Source organism: Phalangium opilio, unplaced genomic scaffold (assembly GCF_054372755.1).
Source record: "Phalangium opilio isolate 3A_F unplaced genomic scaffold, DU_Popi_V2 ptg000105l_1, whole genome shotgun sequence".
In the NCBI taxonomy this organism is placed as follows: domain Eukaryota; kingdom Metazoa; phylum Arthropoda; class Arachnida; order Opiliones; family Phalangiidae; genus Phalangium; species Phalangium opilio.
Window position 1 is genome coordinate 1,669,679 of NW_028324207.1, and position 15,476 is coordinate 1,685,154.

At 35.6% G+C, this 15,476-nt stretch overlaps 3 protein-coding genes and 1 long non-coding RNA gene across 6 annotated transcripts; 1 reads left to right on the plus strand and 3 right to left on the minus strand.

The window, feature by feature from the left end:
* Nucleotides 1-1,130: 1,130 nt before the first annotated feature.
* On the minus strand, nt 1,131-4,447 carry LOC149625168 (uncharacterized). Of its 2 annotated transcripts, none has more exons than XR_016374566.1 (2): nt 4,363-4,447; nt 1,131-4,285 (listed from the first exon to the last, which is right to left on the minus strand). It is a non-coding gene; the product is annotated as an uncharacterized LOC149625168 (long non-coding RNA). The 2 variants fall into 2 exon arrangements; XR_016374565.1 differs by having other exon boundaries at nt 4,345-4,447.
* A 34-nt stretch (nt 4,448-4,481) lies between these two features.
* LOC149625169 (uncharacterized) lies at nt 4,482-5,651 on the minus strand. 2 transcript variants are annotated; one of them, XM_089851943.1, is made up of 3 exons: nt 5,469-5,651; nt 5,117-5,264; nt 4,482-5,050 (listed from the first exon to the last, which is right to left on the minus strand). In XM_089851943.1, exons 2-3 carry the CDS (start codon nt 5,234-5,236, stop codon nt 4,781-4,783), a joined length of 390 nt encoding a protein of 129 aa, XP_089708069.1. In that variant the 5' UTR covers nt 5,237-5,264; nt 5,469-5,651; the 3' UTR covers nt 4,482-4,780. The 2 variants fall into 2 exon arrangements, with proteins under 2 accessions (XP_089708069.1, XP_089708068.1); XM_089851942.1 differs by having other exon boundaries at nt 4,498-5,264.
* A 1,708-nt stretch (nt 5,652-7,359) lies between these two features.
* Nucleotides 7,360-12,465, plus strand: ERp60 (disulfide-isomerase A3). The gene is made up of 10 exons (XM_089851941.1): nt 7,360-7,642; nt 7,741-7,828; nt 7,924-8,047; nt 9,336-9,443; nt 9,522-9,648; nt 9,720-9,833; nt 10,145-10,541; nt 10,631-10,759; nt 11,782-11,861; nt 11,944-12,465. Exons 1-10 carry the CDS (start codon nt 7,497-7,499, stop codon nt 12,107-12,109), a joined length of 1,479 nt encoding a protein of 492 aa, XP_089708067.1. The 5' UTR covers nt 7,360-7,496; the 3' UTR covers nt 12,110-12,465.
* Nucleotides 12,019-15,458, minus strand: LOC149625171 (non-canonical pre-mRNAs endonuclease FASTKD5, mitochondrial). The gene has a single exon (XM_089851940.1). It carries the CDS (start codon nt 15,245-15,247, stop codon nt 13,343-13,345), a length of 1,905 nt encoding a protein of 634 aa, XP_089708066.1. The 5' UTR covers nt 15,248-15,458; the 3' UTR covers nt 12,019-13,342.
* Between the last annotated feature and the right edge of the window lie 18 nt (nt 15,459-15,476).

Consider the following 15,476-nt stretch of genomic DNA (forward strand, 5'->3'; position numbering starts at 1 on the left):
TTAAATATGAAGGAAAACACAGAAAAAACACTTTGAAAACTTGAAATTTGGGGGGCAAAAGCAAATTTGCGGAGAAGATTTTTGGCGGGTTTTCTCCTTGCTACGTCACTCACGGCATCTCGCGGAAAAGCCAAGCGCGCGCGCCCGAGACTCCCGAGTATACCAATGCCGCGCGAATCTGAATAAAATAGGCTTAACGCGTCGCTGAGACACTTATAGGCGTCACGTGAGCGACATCAAGAGTGAAAGTTTCTCCTTACTACGTCATAAAGCGAAACAAAATTTTAACTAGGCCTTTTCCAAACACTAAACTTTGATTGCAATTTTACTAATTTCTACGAAACCAAATACAAATCATAATAAACTAGATTTTTCAAGGATTTTTTTAGCATTTTAAGTTTGTGGGTGACGAAAATTATGTCGCTAACACTTTAAGTTTTTTTTTTGATGCAAACTTGAAAATTTGTCAAGCCAGCAACAATTAAAACTATGTCCGTCAAGTGCTTACACGAAATCCCTTCAAAATAATTAATTTCATGATAAAATGTTTTCGGAAAATGTAATTGTTCTTGAAAAAGCGTAGATATGTAATTTTTTCAATTAATTTAGAGGGAATAGATCGATTAACAGTAAAATCAGTTGATTGAATTTAATATTGATTAAGGATTAAATGGATAAAAATAACTAAAAAAATTGCAATATCTGAAACTTCAGCCAATTGATAAACCTCACACATATCGTTTGTTTTTTCGGCCTTGGTCCAAACCAAGACGTTTTTTTATAATATCTGTTACTTCAGTCTTAATGTAATTGAATTTTGAATAATTATGTTTGCTTTACCGTCATACATTTGGGGTTGATCTATTTCTAATTGCTTAAAGAAGTACTTCAGTATCGTTAATTACATTTAACTTATATCCAATAACATTGATTTCGATAAGCATATAATGTTGCACTTTATTTATGAAAGAAGCTTAAAAACGACGGTATTTGAAATATGGAAGAAAAATATTTGTTTCGTACACTGTATACGTATACAGTGGTGTCGAGATCAGATTAACAGCTTCCTTTATGTACAACCCCCAATACTGCCAACGGGTGATGTCATACTAAATTATACAGGGTGTAAATAAATGTTTAGAATTCATGTTTTATTGTATGCAAGTGACAACGAGTGACAAGGTACAAAAAGAATACTGGAGAATGCAACAAAATATTTTAAAGCACTGTCCTACGATTAGTCTTAGAACGTGGGCCTCAAATTGCAACCTCTTAACTGTTTGGTAAACACCTCAACGTAAATATTCGACGTTTCTACCATTGTGGTTTAGGCAATCTTCCAGACGACTGTCCATGTCTTGCAATACATTTGCAAGCAGTAAACTCATGACGCATGGTAAGACTAATGGTATTGCCGTCTTGGGAAATCCTCGTCCGTTAAGGCTTGATGTAGGGGGTATGATAATGCCAGTAATGATGCCCTTGTAAACTGGCACAAACAGTAGAATGGCTTAGTGCAACTTCTTGTTCCACCGCTCTACTATTAGCATGAATTGGCTTCAAAACGTGCTACGATGTCAAAATCTATATCCTCATTACAGACTATACAGTCTCTTCTACGTTCATGATCTTGCACTACCGAAATCACGAAGGTGCTCGCCAATGTCGGAAAAGGTGCTTCGCACCGGATGTTGTCGGTGTGGAAACCGTTCGGCATAAAGCACTGCCTTTAGTTGAACGTTACTGCGACCTTCACCCAAAATAAACATCCTGTCCAATTTGTCCTGGTTAGAACAGGTTGGCATTTTGCTAGGAAACGAGACTAACTACTGTAATTCTTATACTTAGCTCCAACACTGAAGACCCTTATATCAAAAGGGACCGGAAGTACCTCAAAGTTGAGTTTTCAAAGATTGCCAGATTGAGCAGGTCATGGGATTTAAAGTGATGAAGGTCGCTTTAACGTTCAACAAGTGACACCGCGGTATGTTTTTGGTGCTCCAATGTCCTCACCCGATAGGTCCAAACAATTACCATCCTGGTTTTTCGGCTCAGCGTTGCGGTATTGCCGGTTCCATTAGAAATACAAGGTCTGTAGTGTTACAATTGTAACAATACTCCTGTTAAAAAGGCACACAAACTGTACCCCCGCCCCCTCCCCCCAAAACACTTTTAAATTTCGCGCCTTTTCAATGGCTCTCTTTTCAATATGGGAAAAATGATTTTAAATTTTTTAAGTGTAAGAATTAAACAGTAAAATGGAGGCTGAGTGAAAGATAAGTGTAGTTTTAATTATAATTTGTTAGTTTAATTATAAGGTATCCATGAATTTACCAAAAACATTCGTGTTTTGGGTTAATTTCAAATTAATTATACTTAATTAAGTTTTATTTAACGGTTTATCTAGTGTGGATTTAGTTTATAATACAAGTTTCAATGAAATATTAACTTTAATTGCAATTACTCTAAAATATGTATGCGCTTTTGATGTATTTTAATGATGAATTAAATTAATTCGAAAGCGAAATAGGAAACATCTGTGGCTGTGCGAAAAACTTGCGTTGTTTTAATCTTAATTTGAGCGCAGTTCGGGAGAGTGGATTAAGCTTAAAAGTATAATTTATTGGAATTTTTTACCCTAATTGGAATATTTTGTGCAGTTTAACATTTTTGCCACAGTCATTATTTTACCCTAAACTTTTGAATTTCGCGCCAATTAATCTACTTTAAACATAGTTGAAATTAACTGAAGTGTGAAATAGAAAACATTGGGATTTACCAACGGCTTGGGTAGTTTTAATCTTAATTAAACAGTTTATTTAAAAGTTATTTGAGCTTTTTATCCAAAAAATGAATATTTTTGGTTTAATTTCACGTTAATTATATTTAATTGATTTAAAATTAACGTAAGATTGTATTTCGGCAGTGTACATTTAGGTTATAAATGACTTTCAATATATACTTAACCTTAATTGCAATTTTTAGTGGGTTTTGACTCTTATTTTACCTTAAACTTTCAAATTTCGCGCCTATTAATGTACTTTAAAGATAATTTAAATTAACTAAGTATGAGATAGAAAACATGGGGCTATACTAACAGCTTGTGCAGTATTAATCTTAATTAAGTATTTTATTTCAAAGTTACTCGAGTTCTCATCCAAATATGTATATTTCATGTTTAAATTAACGTTAATTATACATAATTAAGTTGAAATTAATGAAGGATTGAGGTTTGGCAGTGTTGATTTAGCTTATAAAATGAGTTTCAAATCACCTTAATTGTAAAGTTTAGAAGAGTTTTTCATTCTTGCCAACACAATGTGTTAAACTTTTATCATACCACGTGCTAAATTTGCGGTAACATAAAAATCATCTATAACATATGTTAATGAATGATGTGATTCTATAGTTTAGCAACTTTGGCTTCAATAACAGTAATTAAATTAAATACCTAAACAATTCATAGCAATTTAGACAAATAAAGGTGAACTGTGGAGATAGCCAACAACGTAACCCTCCGTTGCTGACGTGGTTACGTTGGAAAAATCTGCGCTGATGTAAACATGGAAATTATTTGACTAATTAAATTACATAACGACACTGTCCTCCTGGATTAATCAGCACCACTGTTACTTATATTTATGAATTAACAAAATCCACTGTTGGTAACAAATAGTTAAGCTGCGCTAACGTAAACATCACGACTCTGCAGTAGGGAAAACATATTAAACTTTTTGTCATCTTACGAGTAGTATTTTGAAGTTTTCGATCTTTTCACAGGGTGAAAAGCATTATCTTTATTTCAACACGTTAATAATTTGAATAGGTATGCCATTTATTGGAAGCGCACACGGTAAATACAGCATAAAAAGCCTAGTGTTAACCCGGTTAGGCTATGTTTCTAGCATAAAATTGAGCAGACTATACACAGGATTCCAAAACAAATGAGAGCTGGAAATCAGCCTTTTTAATAATCTTTAAAGAGTAACTAAAATAGGGTAATGGCAGCCCTCTGCCTTCGACTGTATTAAGCTCTATGGGGAAATAAGATGGGGTGCTATTAGTCTATACAACTTAAGCCTTGGCCGTAAAGAACGTTCAAAAACTTACTTTAAATGATATAAAAACCTCTGTTAACTGTAATTATTTACCTGAATTACTTTTCTAGACGAAAATTCGACCTGATAACGACGTATTTCTTATTAAGGGTGCTACAGTTAATTAGAAAATACATATAAAGGTGCTCAAGCTCGGTTGAAATACCAAAGTAATTTGTTAGCGTCCACTGCTAAGAAATTAGGAAAATCAGCAAGAAAGCCATCATTTGAAATATGTCAACGTAACTTGTTAGCACCCACAAACCTAGGCCCTTCTAGTTGTCAACGAGAACGAAATGTAGAATTAGGTTTAAGCGTGCTATAAGGTTAGGCTGACTTCTGGCCCAAAAGTAATTTTTGACGTACTATCTTAATTAGTTAAATTACAAAAATTAGAATTCATTAATTAAAAATCGAAACACGTAAGTTTCCCATTTAATAAATGCTTGTTAATTTAGAAGTATTCCGAAAACTAACTTCGCTATACTTTTCCCGTATGACCTATGACCATTTCGTTAAAAAACCGAAAATTTTTTAATGCTTTTTCTATGGGACGCTAACCCTAAAAGGTGTGACTTTTTCTTTAACATTACGGAAGGGTGTCATGTCATATCTACAAGGGCCTACCGGCCCTGTAGAATATTTTTTATAGAATTTTTTGGCTATAAAACCAGACATGTATTCTAGCCCATTTTCTTCAAGCTTTGAGAATTAGTTGCTTCATTCGTGAGATTATCAATTGCAGAAGGACTAGATTTCTTTATTAAATTGTTAACGATGACTCGCTCCTCTCTTCGTTGCACTCTGGATTTTCTCTCTGTAGATTTACAGTTTTGACTTCCTTTCAGTCCCAAATTTTCAGTTGGAATAGCGTCTTCCAATAATTCCTTTTTATTAGGAATCCCCAGCAACTCAGACCTAAGATCCCTTTTGTAGGCATGTTCGTTAAAGTGCTGCGAGCAAACATGACTAGTCATGGGATTGATTTTATCCTCTCTGCGGCATTTAAATGCCCAAACCTTTCTCCTATGAATGTCATTTGGAAATTTGTGATACACAATATGTTTTGTACTATCATTCTTTTTGGTTAAAACTAGGCTATTATTGCACGTCGCGACCGCGCACCTTGTTCCAGGCATGGCTCATAAATTTTTATTATGTATGAATCTAAAAATATACAATTTATTCACATTAGTATTTTGGTTTTGCACCCAAATAAGTTATAACAACCCGAACCGAGTCCCTAGTCTTATCCCTTAAGTCTTAATACAAATAAACTAAAGAAGCAAGTTCCAAATATCTCTAAAAGCTTCCTAATTTAGCATTAATATTTCATACAAAAAAGTTATCAGAATAAAGTAATTAATTTACCTTTGAGGATGCCAATACAGCACAAGCTGCACAACTCGCGCCTCGAAAGACTATACATAAGCAGACGATGCTTCACTAAGGTCTACGGGAGACGTCATATTCGGCAGCCAATAAAAGTCGCGAATTTTCGAAGGTAAAAGATGGGCGCGTGAGCAAACCTATATTAGCGAAGCGGCAACTCTATAGACCTTGGATTGAAACTAGTTGCGAATTCGAAGCTCGTTTCACATTTATAATCTAAATTCAATCGTAATACGCTTCACAGCGTTAAGCTACTGTCGCCGTGGATTGTAGAAGGAAAGGTATAATAGCGGTAGGTATTGTCAATGTGGCAAAGTCGGGGTGGTTCGCGTAGAGTTTAAGACTCAAACACCTTCATAGGGGTTGGGTTGGCTAAATACGGAGAGAGGGTCGCTAGACTGGGTCCATAGCGGAGGAAGCCAAAGATGGAAAATGCCAAATAGAAGTTCTAATAAAGCCAATTGGGGATAGGAAAACTGGGAGGGCGCTTGCAATATAAATATATATATAATAATAACGGAACGCTATGCAATATTGGCAATACAATTAAGATTAGCGCTCTAGTATATCAAGGTCATTCAGTGCTCTGTTTATGTCAAAATAATATAATTATTATTCATCTAAAATTATCCTCCATTGAAGAAAATTAGGCTTTAACAGCTTGGAAATAGGGAGCTAACAGTTCTGACCCTAAAACGTCACACCCTTCTATCTCTTACTGGAGTTTCATCCCCCCTAACGGTTGGAAACAGTATTCTACACGCAAAAATGCCAACCAGAGAGGGGCTGCGTGACGTCAGACTATCTCTTCCCCCTAGCCAGTTGTTAGCTCCCTATAATAATCAATCCCTTGTTAGTTAAAAATAATATTTGGAGTTTTACTCAAATATAGGTACATAGTTTCAGACTTGGATAATTGATACCATTTACACTAAGAAGCCAGGTTGCTTGGCGGACAAAGTTTAGTACCAAGTAGCCTATTCTCCTGGTGTAAATGGAAATCAAGCCTCCTGGTGTAAAAGGTATCAAGCCTCCTAGTCCAAAATCTATGTATTGTGTTGTTTTGAATATTTTATAGCGTCTTATGGCAACTCCACGCTTAATCATCCTTGATTACACACTTTATGTCATTCTTTTCTTTTCCTTTTTAATGTATTTTAAACTACTTTATCTACGTTTCTGACATCTTTCCCTTTAAATATATTTTATCATTATCGATGATGACAACTGTCATTTCAACCTGACTCGTCATTTTTCAAACTTTGATAAATTTCGCGCTTCATCTCAAAAGCAGGGATAAGGGAGTCAGATGGATTGGAAATGATGATGGGCGACCTGCGGCACCATATCTCTCCCAGTGTACCTCGCGCACGCCCCTACCTTTCCGTAGGCGATTGCTAAGTGCTGCCGCGTAGCGCCATTTTATTTGAATGAGAACTAGCTTCTATTTTTGAGATAGAGGGAGCGTCCTTTACAATTTCGTCCGGCACGACCCTACCTAACCGCTGGGGATGATGGGAGGACTATGGTGCCGTAGGTGGGGGTACAAAGGCAAAGCTTAAGGTATGGGGGTTTCCACTCCATTACTCTCTCCTTCAAGTCAAAAGTAGCGCCTTATTCCGCTTCCTATTGTCATTTTCCATGGAGAGTTATTATTGGAGTGAGAGTCAAACTTTCTCTGAAACAGCAGTACTACAGTTAGGTCTCCCTAAATATTGTTCCATGGTGGCAGTTAGCAACCAATGAAAAACGGCTTAATGTACAGCAGGGTGAAGCCATCTGGCGACGATAAAAAGTGAACAAGCGGCTTTTAAACGTATCATTCTTAGCCAATCAGAGAACGACAGCACAGCCCGATTGAAACTCGTCACGTTTCGATAGAGCGGGAAGAGGACACGTAAAGAATTGTTAAAAGATAGAAAATTACTAACGTGTTCTTTCTGTGAGGAGTAAGGCTTTTTAACTCGCAGTTATCTACCGGCAAAGTCGCGGTACACGATAAAGAAGATGTATTTTAAATTTTTATTCGCATCTGTTATTTATTCTATAATTTCTCAGTGTTATTGCGAAGATGTATTAGATTTATCTGGCTCGGATTTTGAAGATAGAGTTAAAGAACATGACACAGTCTTAGTTGAATTTTTTGCTCCTTGGTAAGTATGTCCAGCCAAGGCTTGACTCATCTTTTCAAGGTTGCGCTTTTACCGGCCAATTTTGTACAATTTCGTTCATTATTTCGTCTGTAATTAAGGTGTGGACATTGTAAAAGATTGGCTCCTGAATACGAAAAAGCCGCTACAGTTTTAAAAGACAATGACCCATCTGTGCCATTAGCTAAGGTACTGTTTTACTATACTTTCTATGTTGGATATGGGTGTGGAGTCATGTGTTTAATTAACGCTAATTGCAAATTAACATTCTCGTCCTTAAAAAGGTGGATTGTACTACTGATAATGGCAAGGAAACTTGCTCTAAATATGGGGTTTCTGGTTACCCAACACTTAAAATCTTCCGTCATGGAGAGTTTTCTTCAGAATATAATGGACCTCGTGAAGCAGGTATGTGTCTTAGTTATTTTTGCATGGGGTATTGGGTTAATTAAGGTTAGAGCAGCTCTTAATTACCCTTAAAGTGACCTTACACTAAGCTGATAAGAATTATTTTTGCATGTCTTTAAAATAGACTAGTGACAGCTCATATTATTTGCCCATAGAACTTTACACAGTTAAAGCAAGGGGCTGCCATTAATCTTTACAAAATTGAAACCCATTTGAGTTAAAGGGTTATAGGGTAGGATTTCGGTATGAGTGAATAAGGTCAAAAATCATTTTAGAGCAAAATCAAGCACACCATTCAATAGAGCGTAAAATTTAGATCTAAAATAACCCCCGCTTTTTTCAAATTTCCAAAAAAAAAAACCAAAAAAAATTTTTTGCAGTATAGGTGAACAAGTTCAAAAACAGTGTGGAAAACATCAGAGGGCCAATAATTTGCCACCTTTTCCAACCTAACCTAACCAAACCTAACCTAACCTAACCAAACCTAACCTAACCTAACCAAACCTAACCTAACCTAACCTAACCAAACCTAACCTAACCAAACCTAACCTAACCAAACCTAACCTAACCAAACCTAACCTAACCTAACCTAACCTAACCTAACCTAATCTTATCTAACCTAACCAAACCTATTCGGCCTCTTAAGTGAAAATGAGCCCTAACGTTAAACATCAATATTTTGGAAAAGGTGGCAATTCTTATGGGGGATAAGACTTTTTTTTTTTTTTTTTTTTTGGAAATTTGAAAAAAAGCGGCGGCCATTTTAGATCTAAATTTTACGCTCTATCGAATGGTGTGCTTGATTTTGCTCTAAAGTGATTTTTGACCTTATTCACTCATACCGAAATTGTACCGGTTATAGGCCTAATTGGGGGAAAGAAAATTCGTCTCCCCTCTTTATCTTTGTTATAGAGTACCAAAGGTTAGCAGTGCAGTGTTGTCAGACTCTTTATTAGTCAAGTTACTGAAGTATTTATTAATAGTTCAAACTTACTGAACTGGCCTACAGAATTTGGCCTAAAAATAGATAATTTTTTTTTTAAATTAAACTAAGGATAAACCTAGTTAAATTTGATGACCTGGAAATTATTGAAAAATTTAATGGGAACCCTGAGAAATAGCCACTCAAATTTGACCTATTTTTGGCCTAAAAATAGATCATTTTTTTAAATTAAACTAAGGAAAAACATAGTTAAATTTGATGACCTGGAAATTATTAAAAATCTTAATGGGAATCTTGAGAAATAGCCACTCAAATTTGACCTATTTTGACCTATTTTTGAAACAGGGGGTATTGTTAAATACATGAAAGCCCAAGTTGGGCCAAGTTCAAAGGAACTTACATCTGTAGAAGATGCCAAGAAATATTTAACCAAAGATGAAGTAGTTATTATTGGTAAGAAACTACAAATTATTAATTATTGCCTAATTTTATTTAAATTAATTAATAAATAATTGGCATGCATTTCTGTAGGATTTTTCAAGGATCAATCTAGTAGTCTTAAAGACGCCTTCCTTAAAGTAGCTGATAAGCAACGTGAAACTGCCACTTTTGGCCATTCCTTTGATCCTGATGTACTTAAGGAATATGGATACTCCGAGTAATTAATTAGACTCATTAGAAAGTTATGAAAGAGTACTATATAATTACGCAAATTAATTATAATTTTAGGCAAGTTGTACTATTCAGGCCAAAGAGACTTCAAAGCAAGTTTGAGGACAGTGAAGTCAAATATGAAGGATCTGCTGATTCTAGTGGAATCGAAACATTTATCCGAGAAAACTAGTAAGAATGGCTAATTACTAGTAATTTATTTGATCTTGTATACTTGGTAATTTAATCACTTAATCCTATGACTAATTGCTTGGTAATTTAATCACTTAATCCTATGACTAATTGATTGGTAATTTAATCACTTAATCCTATGACTAATTGCTTGGTAATTTAATCACTTAATCCTATGACTAATTGCTTGGTAATTTAATCACTTAATCCTATGACTAATTGCTTGGTAATTTAATCACTTAATCCTATGCTCACGTAATCCTATGACTAATTACTTGGTAATTTAATTAGTATTTTACGAACCATTATAGCCATGGCCTTGTTGGACATCGTACCCAAGACAACCACCAACAATTCAAACCTCCAGTTGCCATTGCTTACTACAATGTTGATTACGTCAAGAACACCAAGGGCACCAACTATTGGAGAAACCGTATCCTTAAAGTGGCCAAGGAACTCAAGGGTCAAATGAGTTTCGCCATTAGCAACAAGAACGACTTTGCTGGTGAAGTTGATGAATTTGGTTTGGACAGCAAATCTGACAAACCAGTTGTTGCCGCGCGCGACGATAAGAGCCGCAAATTCCGTATGACTGATGCCTTTAGTGTTGAAAACTTGGAGAAATTCATCAAGGATGTCCTTGAAGGAAATCTCAAACCTCATCTCAAATCCGAACCTCTTCCAGATTCTAATGACGGACCCGTTAAGGTACCATTAATTTAATTTAATTAATTATATGGCATTCAACTCATTCATTAACTCTAGTTTAAAATCTCCAATTAATTATTTTTACTTAGGTTGCTGTTGCTGAAAATTTTGAATATCTCGTAAATGAAGCTGATGCTGATACTTTAATTGAATTTTATGCACCTTGGTGTGGTCACTGCAAAAAGTTAGCACCAACCTTTGAAGAACTCGGAAAAAGGGTATGTAAACGGAACCGCTGCTTTTTAGCGACGAAACTGCTGGTTTTTATCGACGAAACCGCTGCAGGGTTCATACGAACATGGAAAACAGGGAAAACCTGGAAATATCAGGGAAATTGGTGTAGAGGAAAAAATCAGGGAAATATCAGGGAAAATGAAAATTTCTTCGAAAAATCAGGGAAAATTAATTTTTTTTCTAAAAAAATCAGGGAAATTAAATAAAGTGAAACAAATACACTTCAGTGGGACCCATAATCTAATTTGGTGCACGAAAAAAATCGTCTTATGACGGTTTTAACGCAAAAATAGCGAGATCACAGTTGATCAAACCCCAAAATCGTGGAGCTCGCTTGGCTCGCTCAGCAAATGTTTAACTTATTATTTAAAATTAATCCAGTTCAAATGAATGTTTTGTTTTTGATTTAAAACGGCATCAATTGCTTTGAATTCTGTAATTGAATTTCGCCGTAGACCTTTTATGAGGTGACCTTTCCTTTGACTGGGCTAAATTACGACACTGACCTTCAAAATATCTTTCAAATCGGTCATCTCTGAAAACATTTCATTTCAAGTGGCCCTTTTTTATAGCTTAATTCGGCTCAATTTGCCCCTATCCTATTTAGTCACTTTTTGCTTACTATTTCGAAATTAATTAGTCACTTATTCAACTAAAATTGAGCGTATGAGTGAGTATCAGCCCTGGTGTATGGAATTCTGTATTTTGGTACTGTCTATTATAACCTAACAAAGAATTGTAAACATATAATATTTATTTCTTAACCAAAGCTACTGGCAACCATAGAGGCATGAGCCTATATAATGTGGTTGTAGGTATAGTATATATTTGAAATTATAACACTCCTCCAATGCCAAAAATGCACCTGGAAATTTATAAGAAGTACTCTGGAAAACCTGGAAATATCAGGGAAATTGGGTTTGGAAATTTCGTATGAACCCTGCGGCGGCTGGTTTTTTAGAGACGAAACTGCCTAATTTTAATAACAAAACTCAATTGGTTTTAGTTGGAAGGTGAAAAGGGCGTACAAATTGTAAAGATGGACGCGACCGCTAACGATGTTCCTCCAAACTTTGAAGTTCATGGGTAAATTATTAATTACAAGATTACTGTTTAATAACAAACGAAACGAGCCAATTAATATTGAATTAACATTACTTTCTTAAAGCTTCCCAACAATCTTCTGGGTTCCGAGCAATGATCGTCAAAACCCTAAGAAGTACGAAGGCGGTCGCGAATTGGAGGACTTCCTTAAATACGTTGCCAAGCACGCTACAAATGAATTAGACGGATATGATAGGAGTGGAAATCCAAAAACAAAGGAAGAATTATAGTTTCATTAACCCTAAACCCCGCCCCCTCTTTTTTTTTTTTCTTTAAACAAATGGAAGATATTTTAGGGAAATTTGCAAACAACCAAAACTTGACAATTGTTTAATTCTTTTGGTCCTTTTCTACAAAAATAATTAATTTCGTCGTCTGCTCTTTTTTAACGGAGTTGCATTCCATCTTCCTCGTAATTTGTTTGTTGCGTGATCTCTCTATCTCTCGGGTGTAATTCATGATGGTGTATAAAAGTTTGTTCCTTTTTTTTGTTTTGTATGAATGAGATTGTTTATTTTTGAGGAAAAAGAAAAACCAGTCATCGATTTAATAAATAAAGTTAACGACGTTTCTTATTTCTTACAAAGACTAGTTTTTTTATTGTGGGCTTTATTAGTGAGTAACGCTAAATTTGATCGGGGGTTTTATAGTAAACCACGCCTACTTAAATCGGTTTTTACACTGGCACGCCTACTTTAATCGGGTTTATACTGTAGCGCGCATACTTTAATCGGGTTTATACTGAGGCGCGCCTACTTTAATCGGGTTTATACTGTGGCACGCCTACTTTAATCGGGTTTATACTGTGGCACGCCTACTTTAATCGGGTTTATACTGAGGCACGCCTACTTTAATCCTGTTTATAATGAGGCACGCCTACTTCAATGGGGTTTTTACTGAGGCACGCCTACTTTAATCGGGTTTATACTGAGGCACGCCTAGTTTAATCGGGTTTATACCGAGGCACGCCTACTATAATCGGGTTTATACTGAGGGACGCCTACTTTAATCGCGGTTTTATACCGAGCGACGCCTAGTTTAATCGGGTTTATACCGAGGCACGCCTACTATAATCGGGTTTATACTGAGGCACGCCTACTTTAATCGCGGTTTTATACCGAGCGACGCCTACTTTAATCGGGGATTTATATTGAGCCACGCCTACTTTAATCTGGGTTTTAAAGCGAACAACGCCTACTTTAATCAGGGTTTTATAGCGAACAACGCTTACTCTAATCGGGGTTTTATAGCGAACAACGCCTACTTTAATCGGGGTTTTATAGTGTGCCACGCCTACTTTAATCGGGTTCATACTGAGGCACGCCTACTTTAATCGGGTTTATACTGAGGCACGCCTACTATAATCGGGTTCATACTGAGGCACGCCTACTTCAATGGGCTTTTGTAGTTAGCCACGTGCACCTTCTATTTCGTGAAAAAAACAAACGAACATCGAAACTTGTCTAAATTTCATAAATTAGTTCTTTAATATACTGTTCCCTTGTTTGTTTCGTGTAACTTACAAACCTAAACAGAGATATTGGCAATACTTTGTAACCTAATTTCTCGTACTGTCGTATCTTAGTTTTCGCAAGTCCCAAAAAGGATTTAGACTCCCTGTGGTACATTTGACGACCGATTAGAACGACGGCGATCATAGTGGCATCTTCTTTGTACGGTTTCACTATTTCTCCTTGCGGCCAATTTCGAATTCGTTTAGGTATTGCGATAAATGATCCGTTTTCTTTAACGAGGAGAATATCGGGGTTGGAAAAATGAGGTAGTAAATGCGTAATCGCGCACACTTCGTTGATGCCTAAATTTCGATCCAAAATGGTGGCAATTTCCAATGTTTGTCTTTCATTGAATGATAAGTGTCGCGTATTGTTTGTAGGAATTCGCGACATGCTTGAAAGAATTGTCTTTAATCTCAAATCCTTCTTTAGTCGATTTCCGTCGTAATTCGTGTTTTCGATCTCGACGGAATAATCCAGGAAACATAAGTCACGGTTGAAACTATTGTCGTGCGTAGCGTTTAGAGTTTTTAAAAAAGTTGGGCTTAAAGCGTGATTTATTAAAGTCACGGGGTAAATGTTTTGTTGCGCTAAAGAGACTAGACTCGTCACTAAACACGAAGGGTGTTTGTTAATTTCCTTCTTTCGTTCAGGACGTTCGAATTCGGTAATCAAGGCGTTGTTGAATTTTTTAGATTCGTAACCGAAAAACGATAAAGAATGAGCAACTTTCGCGATTTCTTTGATTCTGACGTCACGTATGTGACGAGTTACGTTCTCCGAAACTTCTTTCAATAAATTAGGTTGAAATATTTTAAAGTTATCGGCAAGGTAACATAAATGCATCCCAACAATCGGACTATGCTTCGATACGATATCGCAACTACTTTCTAAAAGTTTCTCCATTTCCGGTTTCTTGTAAATATTTCCGCTAAACCGGAAATGCTTCAAAAGCACAGCAAATGCGTGACTTTTTAAGGTTTGAATGTTTTCCCGCGTTATTTTCATAATGTTCAGTAATAACTCGTCGTTTTTCATCGCAGTCTGTGTTTTGAAAAATGACATAACCGCAATTGATATTTCATCAATTGTTAATGAGGGCAAACGTTTAATTAACTCGTTTTCGACTTGCATTGAAACTACGTTGGAACCCATTGTTCGTTGTAAGTTAATAAGAAACAAAACGTAGACAAATTGATCGTTTGTTAAATTAGATCGAATTTCGTTCGATAACATTGATTGAATTACTATGGAATTATACCGAACAAATTTACTCATTATGATAAGGTGGTACCATAAATCGGCTATTTCTAATTGATTTACGACAGAGTACTCGTTAATTCTTTTACAAAATTCAATGTCAAGTTGATGCCATATCGTGTAAAAATTATTTCCTTTAACCGCGCTTAATTCAGGCCACAAATTTAACACAAAAAGAATGTTTTTCAATGTAACATCATTTGTAGAATCCATATTTTGAACTAAAAATTTAACAACATTTGTGTATTTATTATCTTCTAGGTTTAATTTTTCCATCCTACTTAAGTATGATAGTGAAATGAAGTCTTCCCAAGTATTAATTTCGTTTTTAATTAATAATTGATCAATTAAACTTTGCGGAAGTTGTTCTATTTTTGGATTTAAATTAATGGGATGTGGTTTAACATAATGACAATATTTTGTGTTGTTTTCCATGTAATTATGAAAAAAATCATTTTCCTTTCTGGGCGTAATATTTTTTGTGCAATATAATTTGGGTGTTTCAAATTTAAATGTTTTTAATATTATTTTGTGAATATTGTGTGTGAATTTGTTCATGTGTGTGCACATCATTTGGGAAAATAAGGTAGTCATTGAAAGTGGACAGTCTGCACGTGGTTTTTAATACCCACAACTTCCCACAAGTTAATTATGTAATCTAGCAGGATTTAAAACACACGTGGCCTCCTTAATTTTAAGGGAATTCTAAATTTATTTACCTCAAAAGCCACAATTACACCCAAGTAATAGACGCCCTTAGTGGTCAGATTCAAACGCACGTGTTCTCGTCTAGCAGAAATTCTAACAGACTGCTGAGTGCTGA

Excerpts from the sequence above, each read along its gene's own strand:
- LOC149625169 (XM_089851942.1), bottom strand. The coding sequence starts at position 5,236 with ATGCCTGGAACAAGGTGCGCGGTCGCGACGTGCAATAATAGCCTAGTT.
- ERp60 (XM_089851941.1), top strand. The coding sequence starts at position 7,497 with ATGTATTTTAAATTTTTATTCGCATCTGTTATTTATTCTATAATTTCT. Across the intron at positions 10,542-10,630 it reads CTAATGACGGACCCGTTAAG|GTTGCTGTTGCTGAAAATTT; the intron begins GTACCATTAATT and ends ATTTTTACTTAG. Across the intron at positions 10,760-11,781 it reads TTGAAGAACTCGGAAAAAGG|TTGGAAGGTGAAAAGGGCGT; the intron begins GTATGTAAACGG and ends AATTGGTTTTAG.
- LOC149625171 (XM_089851940.1), bottom strand. The coding sequence starts at position 15,247 with ATGACTACCTTATTTTCCCAAATGATGTGCACACACATGAACAAATTC.